At 39.8% G+C, this 24,180-nt stretch overlaps 1 protein-coding gene across 1 annotated transcript in view; it reads right to left on the bottom strand.

Annotated features, from left to right (window-relative positions):
* CMSS1 (cms1 ribosomal small subunit homolog) overlaps positions 1-15,833 on the bottom strand; it is a 470,991-nt gene extending 455,158 nt beyond the window's left edge. The window contains exon 1 of the mRNA XM_004378136.2: positions 15,555-15,833. Within this exon, the coding sequence (XP_004378193.2) occupies positions 15,555-15,759 (205 nt within the window). The 5' untranslated portion in view covers positions 15,760-15,833. The remainder of the gene's footprint in view (positions 1-15,554) is intronic.
* Positions 15,834-24,180: the final 8,347 nt, after the last annotated feature.

Raw genomic sequence — 24,180 nt, 5'->3', positions numbered from 1 at the left:
ATGGCCTCCTCCTGTTCTGGGATTTCTATCACACATAAATAATTCCTTCTCACAGTGTTCCATGTAACTCTTTGGCTTTCTTCATTTTGTGTTTCATTCTTTTTTCTGATTGTTTCTCAGACAAACTGATGTCAAGGGATTTGTACCTATTTCACTAATTCTTTCTTCCACTGTTTTAATTCTACTTCTGTTTTCTTCCACTGAGTTAACTATTTCTGATATTTTATTGCTAATCTTCTAGATTTATAGTTACTGTTTTTGTATGATTTCTAATTGCCTATTTAATTTGTCATTTTGTTCTTGTATTGTTTTCCTGAATTTTTCTAGGGTTTTGTCTGTGTTTTCCTTGATCTCTTTGAGGACCCTATATATAAACCTTTCGAATTCCTTATCAGGCAGTTCCATTGCCATTGCTTTCTCAGGAATGTTTTCTGCCTGCCTTTATTTTGGTCATTTGGTTGAGCCATCTTGTCTTGTTTCTTTATATGATTTGATATTGTCTGTTGTGTCCAAGGCATTAAAGTGTTGTTGTTATTTATGATTTCGGGGTTTTTTTTTTTTTTTTTGATTTATCAGTGTGGGCAGGTCAGTTGTGCTTCAGTGATTGCTTGTCTGGCAGCACGGGGCGTTCACTTCCTGGCCCCAGCTGGACGGGGGAAGGGTGGCAGGACCAGCCCTCACTGCTGTTCACTGTACATGTGAGAGGGCCGAGGACGTACTGAGTGGGCCCTATCCTACGGTACGAGAATGCTCACAGTTGCTCATCATGTGGGTAGGCAACAGGCAAGGAGCAAGGTGGATGTTTGGGGTGGTGCTGAAGTGCTCCCTTTATCGAGGGGGCATGGTAGTCGGCTGGGGGGCACACAGGCACTCACTCCATCAGAATAGGGGTGGGGCAGGGAACTGGGGGTAGGGTGGGTGACTGGAAGTAGTGCAGATGCTCTCTTCAGCAGGGAGGGATGGTGCAGGCAGCCAGGGTCGCACAGGCACTCTCTCCAGTTGGGGAGGGGCTGGACAGACAGAAGGGGATGGGGGAGAGAGAGAGACAAAAAAAATAAGGGAAGGGAGTTCATCTACTCCTCCTTGCTCACCACCCATCCTATAGGTTAGGTACCGCCACTGGAGAGTCATCCTATCTCTGGATCCTGGCTCCTTTCCTGCTGTGTGTATACCGGGATCCCTAAAACTCTCTTCCTCTTTCCTGTACTTTCCCTCCTTAGCTCCAGTTCATGCCCTGCTCACCTTGCTTCACTCTGGTTATGGCAAAACATAACTGCAATTATGTTTCTCTGTCTCCTAATGGAAGTTCTGTGATGTTGTCTTCTTGTGTTCCTCACCCAGGGTTGCTGCTGGCTTTGTCTCAAAATGGCCCTGCTGTGCTGGGCTGTCTAACAGGGCACTTCTACTCCATATCTCTCCCTGTTCACTGCTGCTGTTCAGTTTCTTTTCCAGTCAGCGTTGGATCTAATTCTGCATCTTTTCCTTTGATGCTCAGGGTTCCAAGGCTATCATCTGCATGTGTTTCACTTTGTTTCTTGGGTCTTTGTTGCAGAAGGATGGTGTGGTGGGTCTGACTAGGCCACCATCTTGAATCATCTCCAAGCATTATGCTCTCTTAAAAAACTATTTATGTGGGCTCAAACTGATAACAGTAACACAAAAGATTAGATACGAACCTCAGGGGCCAGTGAGCTTCTGTTAATGGAGGAGGAACAACTCAGAAAAGGAGGGTAAGAATGTTTGCACAACTCGAGTAATGTCATCAATATCACTGAACTGTACATGTAGAAACTTGAATTGGTAGGTGTTTTTGCTGTGTATATTCTCAGCAACAACAAATTATTTTTTAAAAATGAAAATAAGAGCATTGTTTCTAAGCAAATATGAGCTCAATCAAGTCTTTGCTCTTTCACACTCCACCAATCCAATCTTCCAGTCCAGATCATTCAAGCTATCTATGATTCCTCTCTTATCCCACACATCCTCTCTTATCCTAATCACAGAACAAATATTACTACTACAATTTTACCTCCACAATATGTCTCCCCACAACCCACTCTCCCGTCTCTCCCCCAACAAATGCACACTATCTGGCCCCAGTCTATGTTCCCATCCCACCTCTAAAATATAATTTATTTTTATGAAACTCAATATCTCAACCATGTCTGATACTTTCCTACTTCAGGACAATTGCCAAAAGTATTCTCTTACTCTGTTACCAAAATTATTCCCTCACCCTGGAATGTCCTCCCTCATTCCTGCTATTTAAAATCCTAAAAGTCTTTGGAGACCCAACTCAAAAGCTACTTTCTTCATGAAGCTCTCTTAGATCCCTCAGTTGGAATTAACCTCTCTTGGCAACCTCGTGGCTCTTTGTTGAGACTGGAGACAACACTTTTGTCTCCAGCTACACTGTGATTGCCAAAAAGCAAGAAACATCTTATTCATCTCTGTATCTCCCACTATCTACTAGCAAGGGTCTTGTACACAACACACACTCAACACGTTTGTAGAACTGCTTTGCTGAATTTTTTTTATTCAAACTGTTACAGTTTATAATCTTTAATCTTATATACCCGAGGACCTAGTGCTTTCAAAGAAGCCAAATCCTCCAAGTAGACTTCATGTCCTGAACAATGTCTGCTTTTCCATCAACTATACCATTAACTACCTTTTGTCCTTCTGTTTAATTCAAGATCAAGGAGGTATGCAAGCAGAGAATCCCAACACGGATCCCTAAACCAAAATCTACAGGCATCACTAAGCTTTCTACTAAGGCTTCCCCAGGGCCTATGGATAAACCTATTCACCAGGCTGGCTGTGGGAAGCTATGCATCATAACGACTGTTACCTCCAATACTTTCCTCCACATGGGAGGGAAAAGGTAAGTCATGCCAATGCACCATGTGGATATATTCATCTACAGAAATATCTGGAAAGCTAAAATTGCCATTATGGAAGGCCAAAAGAAGAAGGGCCATGCCTCCAGGAAATGGTGAGCAGCAAACTGACAGATAGTTCATTCACAGATTGGTGGACCTGGTGAAGATCATCCTGAAAGGGCAGCACATCTATAATTATTATACCTATATATGTGTATAGACATATACACACACACATTTACATCCCACCCCCAACAAATCCACCCAATTCCTCATCCTGCCTGCTGTAATCCAGCCCAGTGTTGGGCCATCTACCATCAGCCTTAGATAGGATTGAATTCACTAGACCAGTTCATGAGTTTTCTGATGAACACAGAAGTAATCTTTCATTCCACAGAATTTTATTGAATAATCACATTTTAATAAGAAAATGTGCTAGTGAGAATTTCTAATCTGTTTTAAGAAAATCAGATTATTTCCTTCAAAATGACAAGACAATTAGAATCATTATTAAAGGTCCAAAACTGCGATTTCTCTATCACCAGGAGGGGGAAAACAAGCGTTAATTCTTAGTTACAGGGAGGAAAGGAACAACAAAATGAGTAACAGCTGCACACATCCTTCACGTGGCCTTGATAATTACTGGTGCAGCACGCACACTTGATGGCTGGCATAGCTTTCTGTCCCATTTTTCTATTAGGTTGCCCCTCCTGCATTTACCAGGCCATGGAATCATATTGCTAGACTTATAAGGCAAACCATTTTAGACTGGTATTGCTACTTTCTATAACAATCAGGGCATCTGTGTCAAAGGTTGCTAATATGGAGATTATTCAGGAAGATATGAATCATTGTCCTGGGAAATTAAAAAAAGAAATACATAAGGACAAAAAATTATCATTATTACGGAATGTTGAATTCAATGAGCTATCTACAAGGCTGGACATAGTCCGCTGTCAGTAAGGTATATTCTTTTTGTCACCCCGAAAACCCTTTCTCATTGAATCAAGAGAAATGTGTAATTCAGTGTGGACAGAGTAACACGACACTGTTTTAAGATAAAGAAGACATTTATGACACGGGAGACAGTTACACTTCACAAAACCTGTCAGAGGTAAAATATACATGGTTCAGTGAAGAACATGACTCAACATTCTCTGTGATCATGCACCGAGAAATGGAGACATGACTGTAGAAGAAATCCAAGAGGCTAAGGACAGTGCTGCAGCTAGTTGTCCTGCGATAGAGCCAGCAGACCAGGAGCAAAGGAAATGTTGTTCCCAACAACCTTCCATCCGAGTCCAATTCAATGCACTGACGCCACTGAACAGATATCTCAGCCCCATTCCAATTTAAAGGAGGAGGAGAATGAGCTGGAGGCCTGGGTAGAGCTACACAAGCCACAGAGTGGGGGGATGTGGAGCAGCCTGAGTGGGCAAATGGCAGAGGGAGAAGGTAGGGAGATGGAGTAAATTAAAAGCCAGAAGTGAAAAAGCCTAAGTTAAAGGAGAGCAAGAAGAGAAGAGTGGAAGGAGTGGACTACAGAGGAAAGTGATGAAGCTCTGACACAAAAATATTTCAAGAGAGACACAATTCTGAGGGAAATGTGGGACAGTAATAGGTGGGAAAATGTACGTGTGGAGTACTTAGTGCCGTGACTGACATAAAGCAGGTATTCAATAAATCCTTAGTGAAGAGAGGATGAGTGAATGAGGTAGAAAAGGGCCATATGGTCTCAACAATACTCCCAGAAACACCAAATACCCTTGGAAAGTTTTACTTTGAAAAGGAGCACAAAATATGCCATACGTTTCAGATTTCAAAACTGTTGAAATCTAGAGGACACTCCTTGGAGTACATTTTTAGGTTGGTGTGTGTTCAACAGCAAAAAGAAAAAAGACAAACTATGGTAAAAAGCACTAAAAAGAGTTGATTCCGACTTATGGTGACCCCATGAACTGCTCCACAGGGTTTTCAAGGCTGTGGGTAAATTTTTAGAAGCAGATCGCCAGGCCTGTCTTCCAAGGAGCCTCTTGGGTTCGAATCGCCAACCTTTCAGCTAATAGTTGAGTGCTTAACCTTTTGTGCCACCCAGGGAACCTTAAAAGAGGGCAGAAGGGAAAAAAGATGAGAAATGTCCAAAAAAAAGAAAAAAAAGTAGGAAAATAACAATACTTCTAAGACAAGTAGAAGAAATGATAATATAGTTCTAATCCCATTAAGATAAAAGTTAAAATAACAAAGTTCTATTTTAACAAAAGGATTGTAAACCAAAAAATATGCTTATTAAAAGCAATTTGTAATACAATAAAAATGCAACTACAACTAAGAACTAGGAATACTATTTGAAGTTGAACAAAATGGGGTTTGCCCTGTAATACAAGTGAAATACAAAAATCCTGTCTCCTAAGCATAATCCTGTTTCTGCAAAAACGTAGCCCATCTGAAGAACAATGAAAATAAAGGATGCTATCCTAAGAACTCTACAAGAACTTTATTTAGTTAGTTAAAATCCTTAAAGCGATAAAAATCCAAGTGAATGAAAATAAATCCAAATTTGTAACAAAATTTTTTAAAAACCTGATACTTTTATGATAAACTCTTTCCCCAACCCTACATTTATTTAGCTTCAATAGTTTCTGAAGCAATTTCCTTGTAATTTTTTGAAATAAAGTACCTGACTTAAATAGGAAAGCAAATGGTCTAATGTATGAATAATAATTATGGACTGAGTATTGGAGAAACTGATGTAAAACTCAATTCTCTCTCAGGTATGTTTCAAATTCCTTCTACTTTTGGAGATATGTGATATCCAACTCAGGGTCTGGCTATGAGTCTGAGCAGGGGTTGGCAAAGTATGGCCTACAGGTCAAGTTCATCCCACTGTCTTTTCTTTGTAGCCTGCAAGTTAAGAATGGTTTTTAGATTTTTAAATAGTTGGGGAACATTTTTTGAAAAGAATAATATTTTGTGATATGTGAAAATTATGTGAAATTCAAATATCATTGTTCGTAAGTAAAGTTTTATTGGAACAGAGCCATGCTCATTCATTTACATATTGTCTACGGCTACTTTCCTGCTACAATGGTAGAGCTGAGTAGTTGTTAAAGAGCCAGCCTGGCCTGCAAAACATAAAATATCTACTACCTGGCCTTTATAAAGAAAGATGGCTGGCATTTTTTAATGAGATGGGGAAACAAATCACCAACTTCTATGGAAAGGGAAGAGGCCCCAAATAAGTAAAGCATTTCTCAAGAAGAAAAGCAAAGTGGGGGGCCTCACACTACCTGATTTTAGAAGCTATTATATTGCCACGGTAGTCAAAACAGCCTGGTTCTGGTACAACAATAGATACACAGACCAATGGAACAAAATTGAGAATCCAGACATAAATTCATCCACCTATGAGCATCTGATATTTGACAAAGGCCCAAAGTCCATTAACTGGGGAAAAGACAGTCTCTTCCACAAATGGTGCTGGCACAACTGGATATCCATCTGCAAAAAAACTGAAACAAGACCCATACCTCACACCATGTATAAAAACTAACTCAAAATGGATCAAAGACTTAAATATAAAATTGAAAACGATAAAGATCATGGAAGAAAAAAATAGGGACAATGCTAGGAGCCCTAATACATGGCCTAAACACAATATGAACCATAAGTAACAATGCACAAGCACTAGAAGAGAGACTAGATAACTGGGAGCTCCTAAAAATCAAACACTTACGCCCATCAAAAGACTTCACCAAAAGAGTCAAAAGACAACCTACAGACTGGGAAAAAATTTTTGGCTACGACAAATCTGATCAGTGTATAATCTCTAAAATCTACAAGACACTGCAAAACCTCAACAACAAAAAGACAAATAGCCCAATTAAAAAATAGGCAAAGGATATGAACAGACACTGCACCAAAGATGATATTCAGGCAGCTAACAGACACATGGAGAAATGCTCACAATCATTAGCCATTAGAGAAATGCAGATCAAAACTACAATGAGATATCATCTCATCCCAAGAAGGCTAGCATTAATCCAAAAAACACAAAATAATAAATGTTAGAGAGGTTGTGGAGAGACTGGAACACTTATACACTGTTGGTGGGAATGTAAAATGGAACAACCACTTTGGAAATCAATTCGGTGCTTCCTTAAAAAGCTAGAAATAGAACTACCATTCAATCCAGTTATCCCACTCCTTGGAATATATCCTAGAGAAATAAGAGCTGTCACACAAGTAGATATATGCACACCCATGTTCACTGCAGCACTGTTCACCATAGCAAAAAGATGGAAACAACCTAGGTGCCCATGAACGGATGAATGGATAAACAAATTATGGTATATCCACACAATGGGATACTATGCAACCATAAAGAACAACGATGAGGCTGTGAAACATCTTATAACATGGAAGAATCTGGAGGGCATTATGCTGAGTGAATTTAGTCAGTCACAGAAGGGCAAATATTGTATAAGACCACTATTATAAGAACTCAAGAAAAGGTTTAAGAAGAACTAGATGGTGCCCAGCTACCACCAATGACTGCCCTGACAGGGAACACAACAGAGTGTCCCAGATAGAGCAGGAGAAAGATGGGGTACAGAACTCAAATTCTAGTAAGAAGAGCAGACTTACTGGTCTGACTGAGACTGGAGGAACCCCAGAAAGCATGGCCCCTGGATTCTCTATCAGCCCAGAACTAAAACAATTTCCGAGGCCAACTCTTCAGAAAGGGATTGGACTGGACTGTAGGACATAAAGTGATACTCATGAGGAGTGTGCCTCTTAGCTCAAATAGATACAAGAGACTAAATGGGCAGCTTCTGTCCAGAGATGGGAAGGCAGAGAGGATTAGGAGCCGGTTGAATGGATATGGGGAATCAGGGGTAGAAAGGAGGAGTATGCTGTCACAGTATGCGGAGAGCAATTAGAGTCACGTAACAATGTATGTATAAATTTTTGTATGGGAAAAAATAAAATAATAAAAAGAAAAAGAAAAGGTTTAAACACAGAAGACAACATTCTTTGATGGTTACCAGGGTAGGGAGGGAGGGTGAGGGTTATTCACTAACTAGATAGTAGACAAGTATTATCTTAGGTGATGGGAAGGACAGCACACACTACAAAGGAAGTCAGCACAACTGGGTTAAACCAAAGCTAAGAAGTTTCCTGAATACAATCAAACACTTTGAGGGGCAGAGTAGCAGGGGTAGGGATCTGGAGACCATGCTTTCAGGGGACATCTAGGTCAACTGGCATAACAAAGCTTATTAAGAAAATGTTCTGCATCCTACTTCGGTGAGTGGCATCTGGGGTCTTAAAAGCTTGCAAGAGGCCATCTACGATGCAGCAACTGGTCCCAACCACCTGGAGTAAAGGAGAATGAAGAACACCAAAGACACAAGGAAAGTAGTAGCCCAAGAGACAGAAAGGGCCACATAAACGAGAGACTTCATCAGCCTGAGACCAGAAGAACTAGATGGTGCCCGGCTACCACTAATGACCGCCCTGACAGGGAACACAACAGAGAGTCCCTGATGGAGCAGGAGCAACGTGGGGTGCAGAACTCAAATTCTAGTAAGAAGACCAGACTTAATGGTCTGACGGAGACTGGAGGAACCCCGGAAAGCATGGCCCCTGGATTCTCTATCAGCCCAGAACTAAAATAATTTCAAAGGCCAACTCTTCAGACAGGGATTGGACTGGACTATGGGACATAAAGTGATAGTCATGAGAAGTGTGCCTCTTAGCTCAAATAGATACAAGGGACTAAACGGGCAGCTTCTGTCCAGAGATGGGAAGGCAGAGAGGGTTAGGAGCTGGCTGAATGGACACGGGGAATCAGGGGTGGAAAGGAGGAGTGTGCTGTCACAGTAAGGTGAGAGCAATTAGGGTCACATAACAATGTATGTATAAATTTTTGTATGGGAGACTAACTTGAAGTGTAAACTTCATTTAAACTACGAATTAAAAAAAAAAAAAGGATAGCTGACCCCTTGCTGAGTTTGAACTAGACTAACAAAGAACTCAGGAATAAGAGCTTAAAAAAAACTTAATCAACTAATTTTTTTTTAACTAATTTTTAAAAGTAATACTAGCAATTTAAGAATTATATTAAAAATTTTGTGAAAGCTGATGAAAAATTATATTTCAAGCTGTTTGTGATATAGTTTGTAAAATGCATAATTCTATGAATGTACTTGTGTTCAACTAAAGAACATCAGATAACAGTTCAAAGTATTTACGTGACAAAATGATGCAATGTGTAACTGTTGAATCTGAGAGGAGGAATGGAAGTATCTCTAAGCCTTCCAAATTCCTGAGTGGTATTTTTCAAGATTCACAGACATTTAGGAAAATTACATCAGGATTTACTTTGGATAAAGGATCTTTGGAGAAAGATGTGCAAACTGGTACCTTTAAACTTTCGTAACTGTTGTCAAGAAACACTCGTTTAGTCATTTGCAAGAATCATGGAAATTGTATAGAATAAACTAGCCCATGAAGGTTATCTTTGGGCCATTTGTTACACGGTCTTTGAGAACAGAACAATAACTAATAATACAGCTCTCTCTCTCTCCTCTTTCCTTCTCCCCCTTAAAATTCATCCTGTTCCTGATTGTTGCCCTTGAATATGTTTTAAGAACATTATTTACAACTTGATTAAACATCTTTGTGTATGACTACATCAATGTATAAATCTTATCATGTAAGCAGATTATGGGTTTTTTTCCTCTAATTCCTTTAAGGTGTGTAAAATAGGGCCAAGCATGAGAACTTAATAAATGATTTTGAAAACTACATGCCCTGAAGTTGATCCTCTGTTGTGTGTTATCGATATCCTCCGTATTTAGTCTACATTTTATATACAGAGGCAACTCTTTACAACATTTACTCTGCAAGGCTGCCTATACATAAAAAAAACAAAAAAACCAAACCCACTCCCATCAAGTCAACTCCGACTCATAGGGACCCTATAGGACAGGGTAGAACTGCCCCAGAGGGTTTCCAAGGAGCACCTGGTCGATTCGAACTGCTGACCTTTCGGTTAGTGGCCGTAGCTCTTAACCACTACACCATCAGCGTTTCCATACATAAAAAGTAGTACTGTAAAAGCCCAACTTTGGTGTGAGAAAAGGAAAAAAACAACAAACTAAGTTATTCAGGTTTAAAGGAAAGATACAAGGTGTTCCCTCTTTTAGTAATTTCCAGAAATATAGGATAGATAAACCAATGCAACTTGAAGGAGATAACATAACATTATATCACAATAACAACAAAAAATATTTACAATGCTCAGTTTAGTAGTCTCAAACAAAAAGAACAATCACATTGACTCTAGGTGACAAAAACCCTCACCAATAGTAATTATTGGCTCATTTACAAAGCCAGTCTATTGTCCCTCTTCAAAACATAATTTATAAAATTAAATCCAAATATGGTTAGAATAAAATGTTAGTAGACATTGTTGTACAACAATGACTTCTAATATATTTCTAGAAAGAGAAAAGCAACATCTGCCAAATCATATGCAGAGCCTGGACAGGATTTCAATAACTTTTCCAGCAGATCAAGATTCTTTGGGCGTGGAATGTCTAGGTTGAGGTTTGCAAGATGTGGCTATGAAATATTAACAATTATTCAATTAATGAGTACTTAATACGTGCTTTCTGTGTACCCAGACACTACCCTAGGCCCTGAGGATACAGCAAAGAACAAGACAAAGTCCCTGCTTGCATTGGAGCTCACATTCTAGATGGGGGAGACTATAATAACTTAACAAGGAAAATAATAGTTGGTGATAAATGCTCTGCAGATAATTAAAATAAGGTGATAATGTAATGGATGGCTACTCTAAACTGGCTTACCAGGAAGTGCCTCTCTGAGCAGGTGATGTGTGAAATGAGGTCTTCATATTAAGAAAGAGCCAGTCATTGAAAATTCTGAAGTTCAGCACAGACAGGAAAAGAAACAGCTATTGCAAAGGGCAATGAGCTTGGCCTTTTGAGGAACAGAATGAAGGCTGGTATAGCTGGGACAGAGAACGCTAGAGAGCAGTAAGCAGAAGATCTCACAGAGACTAGTCATAGTAAGTAATCTGAATTTTATTGTGTGGGCCAGGGTGAAGCCATTGGAGGGTTTAAGCAGGAATGTGATCTGATTTCTCCTTTAAAAGGACCATCCTGGCTGCTGAATGAAGAATAGTCCACAGAGGGACAAGATGGAAAGTGGGAGTCCAGTTAAGAGCTTGCTACAGTGGTTAGGCAAAAAAGGATGATAGAGTATACATCAATGGAGACAACCAAGAAGAAAAATGGAAAGAAAGATTCCTGATATGTTATGGAGGAGAGACAACAGGACATGATAGATCAAGTGTGAGGGGTGACGGAAATAAATGGATGAATATATCAGGATACTTCTAGCCCTTTGTTTGTGAAATTGAGTAGTCACTGATTTAATTTATCAAGATGAGGAAGTCTGGAGAAAAGGCAGGTTTGGGGAACAATTCAATAGCTAAGTTTTCGTCATGTTACATTTGACATTCCTATTAAATAACTTCATAAAGACATTAAAAAGGCAGCCAGTAAGCCAGTCTTGCACTCCAGGATCAGGTGTGAGTAATTGGAAAAGATGCTTCTCAAAGCCCAATGGTATAAGTTGCTTATTTGTAGCTCCAAGTAACCAACGTTCTTTGGAAGAGTAAACTTTGGAAGACTAAGGGCTTTAATAGATACAATTTGATAACAATGATGTAAATAAACAAAAAAAACCCCACTGCTATCGAGTTGATTCCGACTCATAGCGACCCTATGGCACAAAGTAGAACTCCCCCATAGGGTTTCCAAGGAGTAGCTGATGGAGTCGAACTGCCAACCTTTGGTTAGCAGCCAAGCTCTTTAGACGGATAAAGGACTGATATTTTAGGGACAGTATTTTTACCACTGGTAATCAGAATAGTTATTTATTCAAAATATAAGTGCACAGACTCTGGTTTCAGATTGCCTGCATATGAATCCCAGTTCCCTCAGTTACCAAGTGAATAACACTGGACAAATCACTTCACCTTGCAGTGCTTCAATTTCCCCATCTATAAGATGGGATAACAGTAACTATCTCATGGTGTTCTTGTGCAGATTAAATAAGCTAATTCATATAAAGCAATCAACACAGCATCTGGCACATAGTAAGCACTTGACCAATGCAAGCTAGCATTATTGTCTGCAGTCTCTCGTCACTGTACACACAAGTATCTACATATTTCATTTCTCTAGTTGGACACTTGATAAGAGATGATTCAGAATGAGTCGGCCATGGAAGCATATAAAAACTATCTTCAAAAGAAATGACGGCTAACAGTTTTGCAAATTGCTAAGAACATCCTCTTTAAAAGTAAACCATCTGTGTGTCAGTCATTCTCAAATCTGTATCTCCAGCCCTGGCCTGACCCTGGGGCTCCAGACGTACATAACCAGCTGCCTACTGGACACTCTACTTGATAATGGATTAAAAAGAGAAAGCAAAGGGTGGTCTTTTTCAGTGAATGAATGATCAGGGGACCGCCTCCAACTTTAGAATCTCTCGGCTCTGATCCAAACATCAAAGTCCATGTTTTGACTGATATTCTCTCAGATTTTGGCTTCACACTGAGAAAGAGCCCAGTTTGATCAACTACATAAAATCTCAGGCATTGGATCTGCTCACTTTAGCAGCAATGTTTTAAAATCATGATTCTACTGCATGTATTGTTTATTATAAGTCACTTAAAATAGTTTCTTAAGGTAAGCAGGCAATAAGGAAATAAGTGAAATGAAATATTAGATGCTATTAGATGACTCCTGGGCTCCAATGTCTGAGGCAGACTGGGCTGCACAATCCTCAGGAAGGGTGACTCTCAGCTGTCTTATCCTGGTTCATGATTACAATCACCAACAATAATGTCACCAATAGGATGGTCAGCCTTCCCAGGTGTCCAGAACAGTCCCAGCAAATTCTAATAACATGGCCTTCCTCTTTCAAAAGCGTATGCATTAGATGAGAAATTATATGTCTACCTAAATTTATGGTCACTGACAGTTCTGTAGCATCTAGCATGCATGCATTCATTCATTAATTCATTCATTCAGCTAACATCTACCAAACACCAAGTAAGTACTAAGATTCATGTTGGGCTCCAGTGCAATGCAAGAGTCTCATATAAAAATAACAGGTATTAAAGAGCCATATGATGTAAGCAAAAGGGGCATGGGTGGATGAAAAGCATCAACAAGAGCCTCTGTTATGTACCACATCTATGAAGACATGAGAAGGGCCAAAACATAGTACATTTTCTTAGACAATAAGTAAACAGATAGATACATTAGACAGGTGTTATACACAGTGTTTAAGCAACAAATGTTGAATAAATGGCTAAAAATATTCCATTGCTTTGCCACCATGAGTGTGAATTGGGAATAGGTGATAAGGAAAAATGTTATTTTTATAGGGAAGTAGCATAATATCTAACATGGATAAAAGCAGCATTACAACTATCTTTCTCTTCTCTAACTTAACATACTATTTCTTCCTTGACTTTCAAGACAAAACGTAACTTACACATGTTAGGCTAATCTTTCCCCATTAACATAGGAAGAATCAGGAAATCCGAACTGGTTCAGTTGTGATTTATTCTGAATTAGAAATGATATGCAGATTAGACAAACTGTCAATAAATAATGAATCAAACAGGTCTTAACAAAATTTATATGCTCACTTTTCTTAAAGGTAATCTAAAAAGCTAAAGTCTGATAAAATTGAACGTCAGCAATATTCAAAGGTTAGTCTTAAAGCTAGAAGGAATCTAGCTCATAAAAAAATAAGTGGGGACTCTGACACATCGTCTTGATAGAATTCTGGTAACTTAGATAAAGGAGGCTGTAGGACTTAAAGTTCTACTAGATGAAATGTTTGAACTGTTGACTGGTAAAACTCTTAAAAAGATTATCTCTAAGGACTCTTCATCTTACAGATCATGATAGTGAGGTCCAGAGAAGCCAGATGGTAATAGTGGGAAAAGTACAGCTTTGAAAGTTAGTCACACTTAACTAGCCTCTTTCGAGACCTCTTCCTTGCTGTGCATTAAAGAACACTACTTAACTGTCAGCAGTTTCTCTGTAAAAATGAAGGCAACACTTACATTTCAAGGATTAAATGAATCGGTATTTGCAAAAACATCTGGCACATAATAAGCACTCAATACATACTGATTCTCTTCCTTTCAAGGACTTGACAGTCACATAGGTGGTGAGAGGCAGAGGCAAGACTAGAACTCAAGAATTACAATCCCTAATTCAATGCCGTTTCCCCTATCACTCAAGAGGAATTCAACTATTTCTTAAACGACCTCTATCCATAAAGCACACCATAAAAAATAAAAAATAGCAATAGCTTTTAACACCAGAGTTGGGGGGTATTAAACTAACTGTGGATCATTACAGTGCTGCAAAAAAAAAAAAAAAAAAAGATTAAAAAAAAAGTGCTGTGCCTTCAGACACAGAGATACATTTCCTAGGAGCAAGGCTGCAGAAGAGTCTGTAAGCTTTATCAAGGATGTATTATATTAGCAACATTTTAAAAAATACGTCTGATCAGTTTGTACTGAAGTCTGTCCTTCTGGAAACAATGAAACAACTGAAGTAGAAGTTTGTTGTTTTTAATGGATATTTCACAATTCATATTTCAAGATTAATGTCTGCAGCAAACATGCATCAAGTGTCTATTGTGTGCAGGGCACTGTAGACAATGGAAACATGAATTAAAGACTTTGGCTTTGTTTTCAAATATCTTGGAATCTAGTAGAGCAGAGAGGCAAACCTTGAAGAGAAAGATAAACATGATTGCATAGTCAGCCTTATGAGACTTGAACAGAAGAATTCAATGACCGCCTGCGGTGGAAAGTTACCTAATGCTACTCCCTAGAAAAATGACCACTGCATTGGGAGTGCGTACACATAGTAAACAATATTTGAATTGTGTTGTTATCTGGATTCTAGTCTTGTTCCTGACAGTTACTAGTTATGCGAACGTGTCAAGTTGCTTGACATCTTTAAGTCTCATGTTCCTCATTTGTAAAATGGGTGAGTTCACATGGATGCTCGCTAAGCCCCTTTCTGGCGCTAACATTCCAAATTACATGATGATAGTAATAGCAAGAAAAACAATAGCTAATATTTACTGCGCACATATTATGTTTCAAGCACTGTGCTAAAGTGTATCACACATTATTTTCATTTAATCTTCAAAACAACGTAGGCAGATGTCGGAAAGTACTTTACAAATGAGGCGAAACCATATCAGAGTGCTGGAGTAGCGATCTGAACTGAAGTAGTCTAAATCTAGTCCGGGGACTGCCTTTTACCTCCCTTCACAAAAACTGTCTTATTCATTCTCAAGAAAGAAGAAAAGAAAAACAGACTTCGGAAAAAGCCCCTTCCTGACTGGCAGGCTGATCTAACGTCACACTTGTTCAGTTCCACGTGCTAAAACATCGCTCCCACCACCCTCGCCCACCGCTGAGCGCGCCACCGCGGGGCCGGAGACCCGGACGGCCAGACGCGGGCCGGCGCCGAGGCGCACAGACGGCCACAATGGGAGGGGGCCTTGAGAGAGCGCGGGCAGAGTGGGTACCTGGGCTGCTGGCTGCTCCTGACGGCTGGTTCTCCCACCACTCGTCTCCAAGATCGTCTGCCATCTCTGCTCCGGACGCGCAGTGGGCGGACAAGAGGGAAAGGCGGTGGCGGGGACTCAGATTGATTCTGGGCGCAGCTGCCGGCGTTCCACCGCGTGGAGCCTCTTCGCAGACATCGTCGCCTCCGCCCCGCGACGGTGACATCACCTCTCCGCTCCGCCTCTCTAGCGTTCGCGGTCAGGTTCGCCGCAGTTTCCACACTAGAGCCGATGGGCAGGGTAAGTCTGAAAACCGAAATTAATCCCCAAAAAGTACGAAGACAAACATATACATAAACAAAAATATATTGTCATCTTTTTAAAAATAAATTCTTTCAAATCTTTTTGTTTTGGTTTTATTTTTCCTGAAAATGTATTGTAGAAAGTGGGCAACGGAATGCCAAGACACTTTTTCTCTGTTTAGTTTCAAAAAATCTGTGCCCGGGAGGAGGAGAGAGCACGTGTGTTTTCGCGTGTGTCAGTGTTTGAAGATCTGTGTATTTGTACAGTTTGCGCTTTTAAAACGTGCACACGGGTACGTGACCATGAATATCCAGCCTTTGTTGTTCTCTTTTTATACGACATGAGTTAAGAAAATGTTTCTTCTTCCCGAAAATCTCGTCCGGAGACATTTAAGTGGTCCTGAGAGTTTAGAGTCGCCCAGGTTGTGTTTTGGGCCCCATTTGTGGAAGGAGGGAGGAAGACGAGAGCCAACTGTAGTCTATCAGAAAGAAGCCTACTAAACCAAAAACCAAACCCGTTGCCTTCCAGTCCATTCCTAGTGATCCTATAGGACAGAGTAGAACTGCCTCAGAGGGTTCCCAAGGCTGTAATCTTTGCAGATGCATGACTGCCACATCTTTCTCCTGTGGAGAGGCTGGTGTTATTTATTCCAAGTATACCTTTCCAGCTGAGCACTCTTAAAAAAGCTTACCAAAAAAACAAAAAACCCATTGCTGTGCAGTAGAACAGAGTAGAGCTGACCCAGAGGGTTTCCAAGAAGCCGCCGCCGGATCTTTTCGGTTAGCAGCAGAGCTCTTAACCACTGCACTTAACCACTGTGCAACCAGGGCTCAACCTACAATGCGTCTTATTTCATCTCCAACGTGAAGTGGCAAGGATAGGCAAGGAAAACCCGCTGAGCACCGAGTGTTGGGGGCCAGCTATCAAGTAGCTGTGAACGATATTTTTCAGGACGTTCTTTGTACTCACAGGTGAAAACCATCTAAAATGTATTAATGCATGCAGTATGTCTGGTACTGTGCTTGGAGTGTGGTTTAAAGATTAGTAGATTAGTGGGATGTGATTTTGCCTTCCAGATACCATCAACTAGTGGAGGAGATCAGAACTAGTCTATACAGACTTATGTCGGGGTTCAGAGGACTCTGGTTACAAAGTACTGAAGTAAGTCTAGTACCTTTTTGTTGTTGTTTTCATTATTATTGCCTTTTATTATCAGCATCTTTATAAATCCGATCTTATTTATCTTTGGGGGTTGGCATGAGAATGATAACATCAGCAAATTATGCACTGTAACACTAGTACATGTTACTAAGATGTACCAAAACACACATGCACACACACACACACACACACACACAGGGTGGTAAGTGTGGTTAGTTGTAAGTCAGGAACTACCTGTACTTACAATAGGATAAATGATTGAAACTGTCAATGACAGGAAATCTTAATCTGAGGAGGATAGGATTAGCCATATATCAGAAATTTCCCAAAACACACCCAGCCAATAGGTGGTTTATAAATGCATTACTGACCATTAGACATTATCAGTAACACCCTAAGAGGGAAGATGGACATTAGGTTTAAATGAAGCAAATGTAAAATAATCTGTAATCATCATAAGTAATGTGTCTTTCATGAGGAATTGTAGATGACGGAAGATTCTGATGCTTGCCAGAGTATTGAAAAGGAAAGTTAGATAAGAAATACTTATGTGGAAGAGGAAGTGCCGTGGCCAATAAACATGAAAAGATGCTCAACCTCATTAATTTGGGAAATACAAAAACTACCACAATCAGCTACTGTTTTTCATGCAGTAAACTGACAAAATAAGAAGTCTGGCAATAAATACTGGAGATTGTGTGCATCTGTGGGAGTTCTTACACATTACTGGCAGGATTGTAAATTAGTATAACCACTTAGAAAAGCAATTTGGCACAGTCTTGAAAAAGTGAACATTCATACACCTTAAAAAAAAAACTCATTGCCGTTGAGTCAATTCCAACTCATAGCGACCCTATAGGGCAGAGTAGAACTGCCCCATAGGGTTTCCAAGGAGCGCCTAGTAGATTCGAACTGTCAACCTTTTGGTTAGCAGGCAAACTCTTAACCACTACGTCACCAGGGCTTCCTCACATACCTTATGATCTAGCAATTCCACTCCTGAATATATACACTTGGGAAACTCTTACATATGTGTACCAGAAAACTATAAAAGAATATTGACAGCATCACACGGTTAATAATAGCAAAAAATTGGAAACAAATCAAATGTCCTTGTATAGGGAGATGGATAACTAAATTATAGTGTAAACACACAAGCAGAATAAATAAATGAAAACCCATAATAACAAGAATGTATCTTGGAAGATAATGCTGAGTTAAAAAAAGCCAAGTCCCAAATGTCATTTTTATAAAGCTCAAATATAAGGAAAACAAAACAAAAAAATTTAGACAAAAAATACATCTGTGATTTTAAGGGAAGAGAATGATAAGCACAAAATTCAGGATAAGGGGTGCTGGGGGATGGTGCCCACTCCCTTCAAGGAGATGAGGTTAGAAAGGAGAACAAAGGTAAATTAAATTATTGGCAAAGGTCCAATTTGGGATAGCGTGGAGAGTTCACAGGTATGCATTGTATTATGCTTTCTAACTATAGGTAAGTTACATATATTTTTGTGGTATCAAATACTATATATTTTAAAAGATAAAAGATCCACTTACACAAAAAAGAAAGTTTCAGTAAAGAGAGTTAAATGAGGTACTATTTGTTAAGAATTCTCTAAGAAGGGCAATTCATGACCGTACCTTTCAAAAGGAACTCACAGTTGCCAGATAGGCCTCCTAACTTTCCCACGTGAGTTCACTTTCCCACTTTCTCTAATCTTATCAAAGGATCAATTTTCCCCCTATGCCCTGGATCACAACCCTTTTACCTTAACACAGATTTTATTCCTGAAATCTACATGATTGTATTCCCAATTATATTTTCTTTCTCTCTTTTCCTCCCTCCGTCATTCCCATCAGTATCTGTTATGAATTGAATTGTGTCCCCTAAAAATATCTGTCAACTTGGCTAGGTCATGATTCCCAGTATTGTATGAGTGTCTACCATTTTATCATCTGATGTGATTTCCCTGTGTGTTGTAAATTGTATCACTATGATGTAATAAGATGGATTAGCGGCAGTTATACTGATGAGGTCTACAAGATTAGACAGTATGTTAGGGCAGTCTCTTTTGAGATATAAAAGAGAAGTGAGCAGAGACACATGGGGACCTTATACCACCACGAAAGCAGTGCTGGGAGCAGAGCACGTCCTTTGGACCTGAGGTTCCTGTGCTGAGATGCTCCCAGATCAAGGGAAGAATGATGACAAGGACCTTCCTCCAGAGCCGACAGAGAGAGAAAGCCTTCCCCTGGAGCTGATGCCCTGAATCTGAATTGCTGGACTACTAGACTGTGAGAGAATAAATTTCTCTTTGTTAAAGTAGCACTTATTATAGTAGCACTAGATGACTAAGACAGTATCCAACCATGCTTTAATTTTACCTATCTTTAAAGATTCTTATCTCCACTACATCCAGATATTGCCTCATTTTTATGCTTCTCTTCACAGAAAAACTTCTTGAAAGAGTTGGCCAAATCCATCTCCTCACCTCCCATTTTCTCTTCAACCCACTACAAAGAAACTTACATCCCATCACTCCACTGAAACACAAAAGTGTCACCGATGACTTATATCTTGCTAAAGCCAGTGGTCAGTTCCCTGTCTTCATCTTACCCAACCTCACAGCAGCACTGCATACTGTTGATCATTACCTCTAGGATTCTGGGATGCCATACTCTCCTGATTTTCACCTAGCTCACTGACCACCGTCAGTCTCTTGTGACTCTCCATTTATCCAATTAGATCTCTAAATTTTGGAGATCTCCAGAGAGCCTGGGTCCTTTTTTTCTGTCTTCACTCTTGGTGTGATCTCATTTAGTCCTGTGGATTTAAACACCCTATCTAAATGATAATAAACCAAAAAAACAAAAACCCAAACTCATCGCCTTTAAGTTGATTCCAACTCATAGTGACCTTACAGCCTTATAGGACAGAGTTGAAATGCCTCCATTGGGTTTCCAAGGCCATCATCTTTAAGAAAGCAGACTGCCACATTTTTCCCCACGGAGCAGCTGGTGGGTTCAAACCACCAACCTTTCTGTTACGAGGGCTCCTATTAAATGATAATGCAACTCCCAAATTTGAATCTCTGGTGCTACTTCCCTTTTAAGCACCAGAGTGCTATTCCAGTTACCTACTTAATTTTGTCACATGGATGTCTAATAGACCTCTCAAGTTTAACAGAGCTAAAACAGACCTATTGTTCCTGCTCTCTCCCCCACCTCCCAACCCCAACAAATCACCAAATCCAGTCCCTCCGTAGCCTCCTCCACTTCAATAAGTGGCTGCACCTTTACCTGGTTACATTCTCATCAATTCATTGGTAAGTCCAGTGATCAGTCTCCAAAACATACCCCAAATTTAACCATCCTTCTCACTATTTCACCACTACAGCCTTGGTCTGAGACACTGTTATGTCTCTCCTTAGCCACTGTAATAGCCTTCTGATTGGTCTCCCTGCTTCTTCTCTGACTTCACTCTTGCTTCCATTCAGCAGCCACAATCATTGTGTCACTCCTCTATAATGCTTCAATGGTCTCATGACACCCCCACTTCACTAAGTCTTGTGGACCTGGGATTGCACTGCTTTTATTCACCACTGTGACCCCAGGACCCCTAGAAGAATACCTGGCACATAGTGGATACTCAGTGTGTTTGCTGACTGCTGAATGAATAAGAACTCCCTTTACTCACAGAGTCATCATGGGTCGTAATCGACTCGACGGCAACAGATTTGTTTTTTGTTTTTGTTTTTGTTTTTTTTTTGCTTTGATTGTTTTCATCACCAAGTAACCTTCTGATAATTAAATTGTTTCCCAAGCCCCCTTTCCTTCTGGCAAGAGATATCCAAACCAAACCAAACCCATTGCCGTCAAGTCCATTCAGACTCATAGCAACTGTCTTAGTTATCTAGTGCTGCTATAACAGAAACACCGTAACTGGATGGCTTTCACAAACAGAAATTTATTTTTTCACAGTTTAGGAGGCTTGTTGTTGTTAGGTGCCGTCCAGGCGATTCCAACTCATAGCGACAGTTTATAAACAGAACAAAACAGTACCCGGTCCTGTGACATCCTCACAGTCTTTGCTATGTTTGAGCCCATTGTTGCAGCCACTGCATCATTTCATCTTGTTGAGGGTCTTTCTCTTTTTCACTGACCCTCTACTTTACCAAGCATGATATCTTTCTCCAGGGGCTGGTCCCTGCTGATAACAAGTTCCAGTATGTGAGACAGAGTCTCACCATCCTCCCTTCTAAGGAGCATTCTGGCTGTACTTCTTTCAAGACAGATTTGTTCATTCTTCTGGCAGCCCATGGTATATTCAATATTCTTTGCCAACACCATAGTTTAGATGCATCATTTTTTCTTCAGTCTTCCTTATTCATTGTCTAGCTTCCGCATGCATATGAGATGATCGAAAATACATGGCTTGGGTCAGGCTCACCTTAGTTCTCAAAGTGACATCTTTTCTTTTTAGCACTTTGAGGTGGTCTTTTACAGCAGATTTGCCCAGTGCAATACGTCCTTTGATTTCTTGACTTCATCTTCCATAAGCATCGATTGTGGATCCAAGTAAAATGAAATCCTTGACAGCTTCAATATTTTCTCCATTTATCACGATGTTTCTTATTGGTCCAGTTGTGAGGATTTTTGTTTTCTTTATGTTGAGGTGTAATGCATACTGAAGGCTGTGGTCTCTGATCTTTATCAGTAACTGCTTCAAATCCTCTTCACTTTCAGCAAGCAAGATTGTGTCATCTGCATATCACAGGTTGTTACTGAGTCTTCCTCCAATCCTGATGCTGCATTCTTCTTCATATACTCTAGCTTCTTGAATTATTTGCTCAGCATACAGACTGAATAAGTATGGTGAAAGGATACAACCCTGACACACACTTTAACTGATTTTAAACCATGCAGTATCCCCATGTTCTGTTTGAACAGCTCGTTCTTGGTCTACGTACAGGTTCCCCATGAGCACAATTAAGTGTTCTGGAATTCCCATTCTTTGCAATGTTATCCATAGTTAGTTATGATCCACACCATTGAATACCTTTGCATAGTCAATAAAACGCAGGTAAACATCTTTCTGGTATTCTCTGCTTTCAGCTAAGGTCCCTCTGACATCAGCAATGATATCCCTCATTCCCTGTCCTCTTCTGAACCTGGCTTGAATTTCTGGCAGTTCTCTGTCAATGTACTGCTGTAACCGTTTTTGAATTATCTTCAGCAAAATTTTACTTGCATGTGATATTAATGATATTGTTCAATAATTTCTGCATTCTGTTAGATGACCTTTCTTTGGAATGAGCACAAATATGGATCTCTTCCAGTTGGTTAGCCAGATAGCTGTCTTCCAAATTTCTTGGCGTAGATGAGTGAGCACTTCCAGCATTGCATCTGTTTGATGAAACATCTCAACTGGTATTCCGTCAATTCCTGGAGCCTTGTTTTGCCAATGCCTTCAGTGCAGCTTGGACTTCTTCCTTCAGTACCATCAGTTCTTGATCAGATGCTACCTCCTAAAATTTTTGAATGTCAACCAATTCTTTTCGGTACTGTAACTCTGTGTATTCCTTCCATCTTCTTTTGATGGTTCCTGTGTAGTTCAGCATTTTGCCCATAGAATCCTTCATTATTGCAGCTCGAGGCTTGAATTTTTTCCTTCAGTTCCTTCTGCTTGAGAGATGCTGAGCGTGTTCTTCCCTTTTGGTTTTCTAACTCCAGATCTTTGCACATTTCATTATAATACTTTACTTTGTCTTCTTGAGCCACCCTTTGAAATCTTCTGTTCACCTCTTTTACTTCATCATTTCCTCCATTTGCTTTAGCTGCTCCAAGTTCAAGAACAAGTTTCAGAGTCTCTTCTGACATCCATTTTCGTCTTTTCTTTCTTTCCTGTCTTTTTAATGACCTTTTACCTTCTTTGTGTATGATGTCATTGATGTCAACCCACCACTCGTCTAGTCTTTGTTCATTAGTGTTCAATGAATCAGATATATTCTTGAGATGGTCTCTAAATTCAGATGGAATATACTCAAGGTCATGTTTTGATTCTCGTGGACTTGTTTGAATTTTCTTCAGCTTCGCCTTGAACCTGCATTTGAGCAATTGATAGTCTGAGCTGCTTTTGATTCCTGGCCTTGTTCTGACTGATATATTGAACTTTTTTATCATCTCTTTCCACAGATGTAGTCAATTTGATTCCTGTGTTTTCCATCTGGTGAGATCCACATGTATAGTTGCCATTTATGTTGTTGAAAAAAGGTATTTCTGATGAATAGGTTGTTGGCCTTGCAAAATTCTATCATGCGATCTCCGGCATCGTTTCTATCACCAAGGCCATATTTTCCAACAAGTTCTTTGTTTCCAACTTTTGCATTCCAAACACCAGTAATTATCAATGCATCTTGATTGCATGTTTGGTCAATTTCAGACTACATAAGTTGGTAAAAATCTTCAATTTCCTGATCTTTGGTATTAGCGGTTGGTGCGTAAATTTGAGTAATAGTTGTATTACCTGGCCTACTTGTAGGCACATGGATATTATCCTATCACTGACAGTGTTTTACTTGAAATGTTCTTTTTGACAATGAATGCAATGCTGTTCCTCTTCAATTTGTCATTCCCAGCCCAGTAGGCCATATGATTGTCTGATTCAAAATGGCCAATACCAGTCCGTTTCAGCTCACTAATGCCTAGGATATCTATCTTTAAGCATTCCATTTCATGTTTGACAACTTCCAGTTTTCCTAGATTCATACTTCGTACATTCCACATTCCAATTATTTCTGGATGTTTACAGCTGTTTCTTCTCATTTTAAGTTGTGCCACATCAGCAAACGAAGATTCCGAAAGCTTTACCCCATCCATGTCATTAAGTTAACTCTACCTTGAGGAGGCAGCTCTTCCCTGGTCATATTTCATGTGCTTTCCAATCTGAGGGGCTTATCTTTCAGCACTATATCAGACAATGTTCCACTGCTATTCATAAGGATTTCACTGGCCAGTTTTTTTTTTTTTTTTTTAACTGTTTGTTTTATTTTATTTTTTTTATTGTACTTCAGGTGGAGGCTTAGAGAACAAATAGTTTCTCATGAAACAGTAGTACACATATTGTTTTATGACATTGGTTAACAATCCCACAACATGTCAACCCTCTCCCTTCTCAACC

Source organism: Trichechus manatus, unplaced genomic scaffold (assembly GCF_000243295.1).
Source record: "Trichechus manatus latirostris isolate Lorelei unplaced genomic scaffold, TriManLat1.0 scaffold00055, whole genome shotgun sequence".
Lineage (NCBI taxonomy): Eukaryota > Metazoa > Chordata > Mammalia > Sirenia > Trichechidae > Trichechus > Trichechus manatus.
Note: the sequence above shows the minus strand (reverse complement) of the source record. Positions and strands in the feature narration are given on the sequence as shown.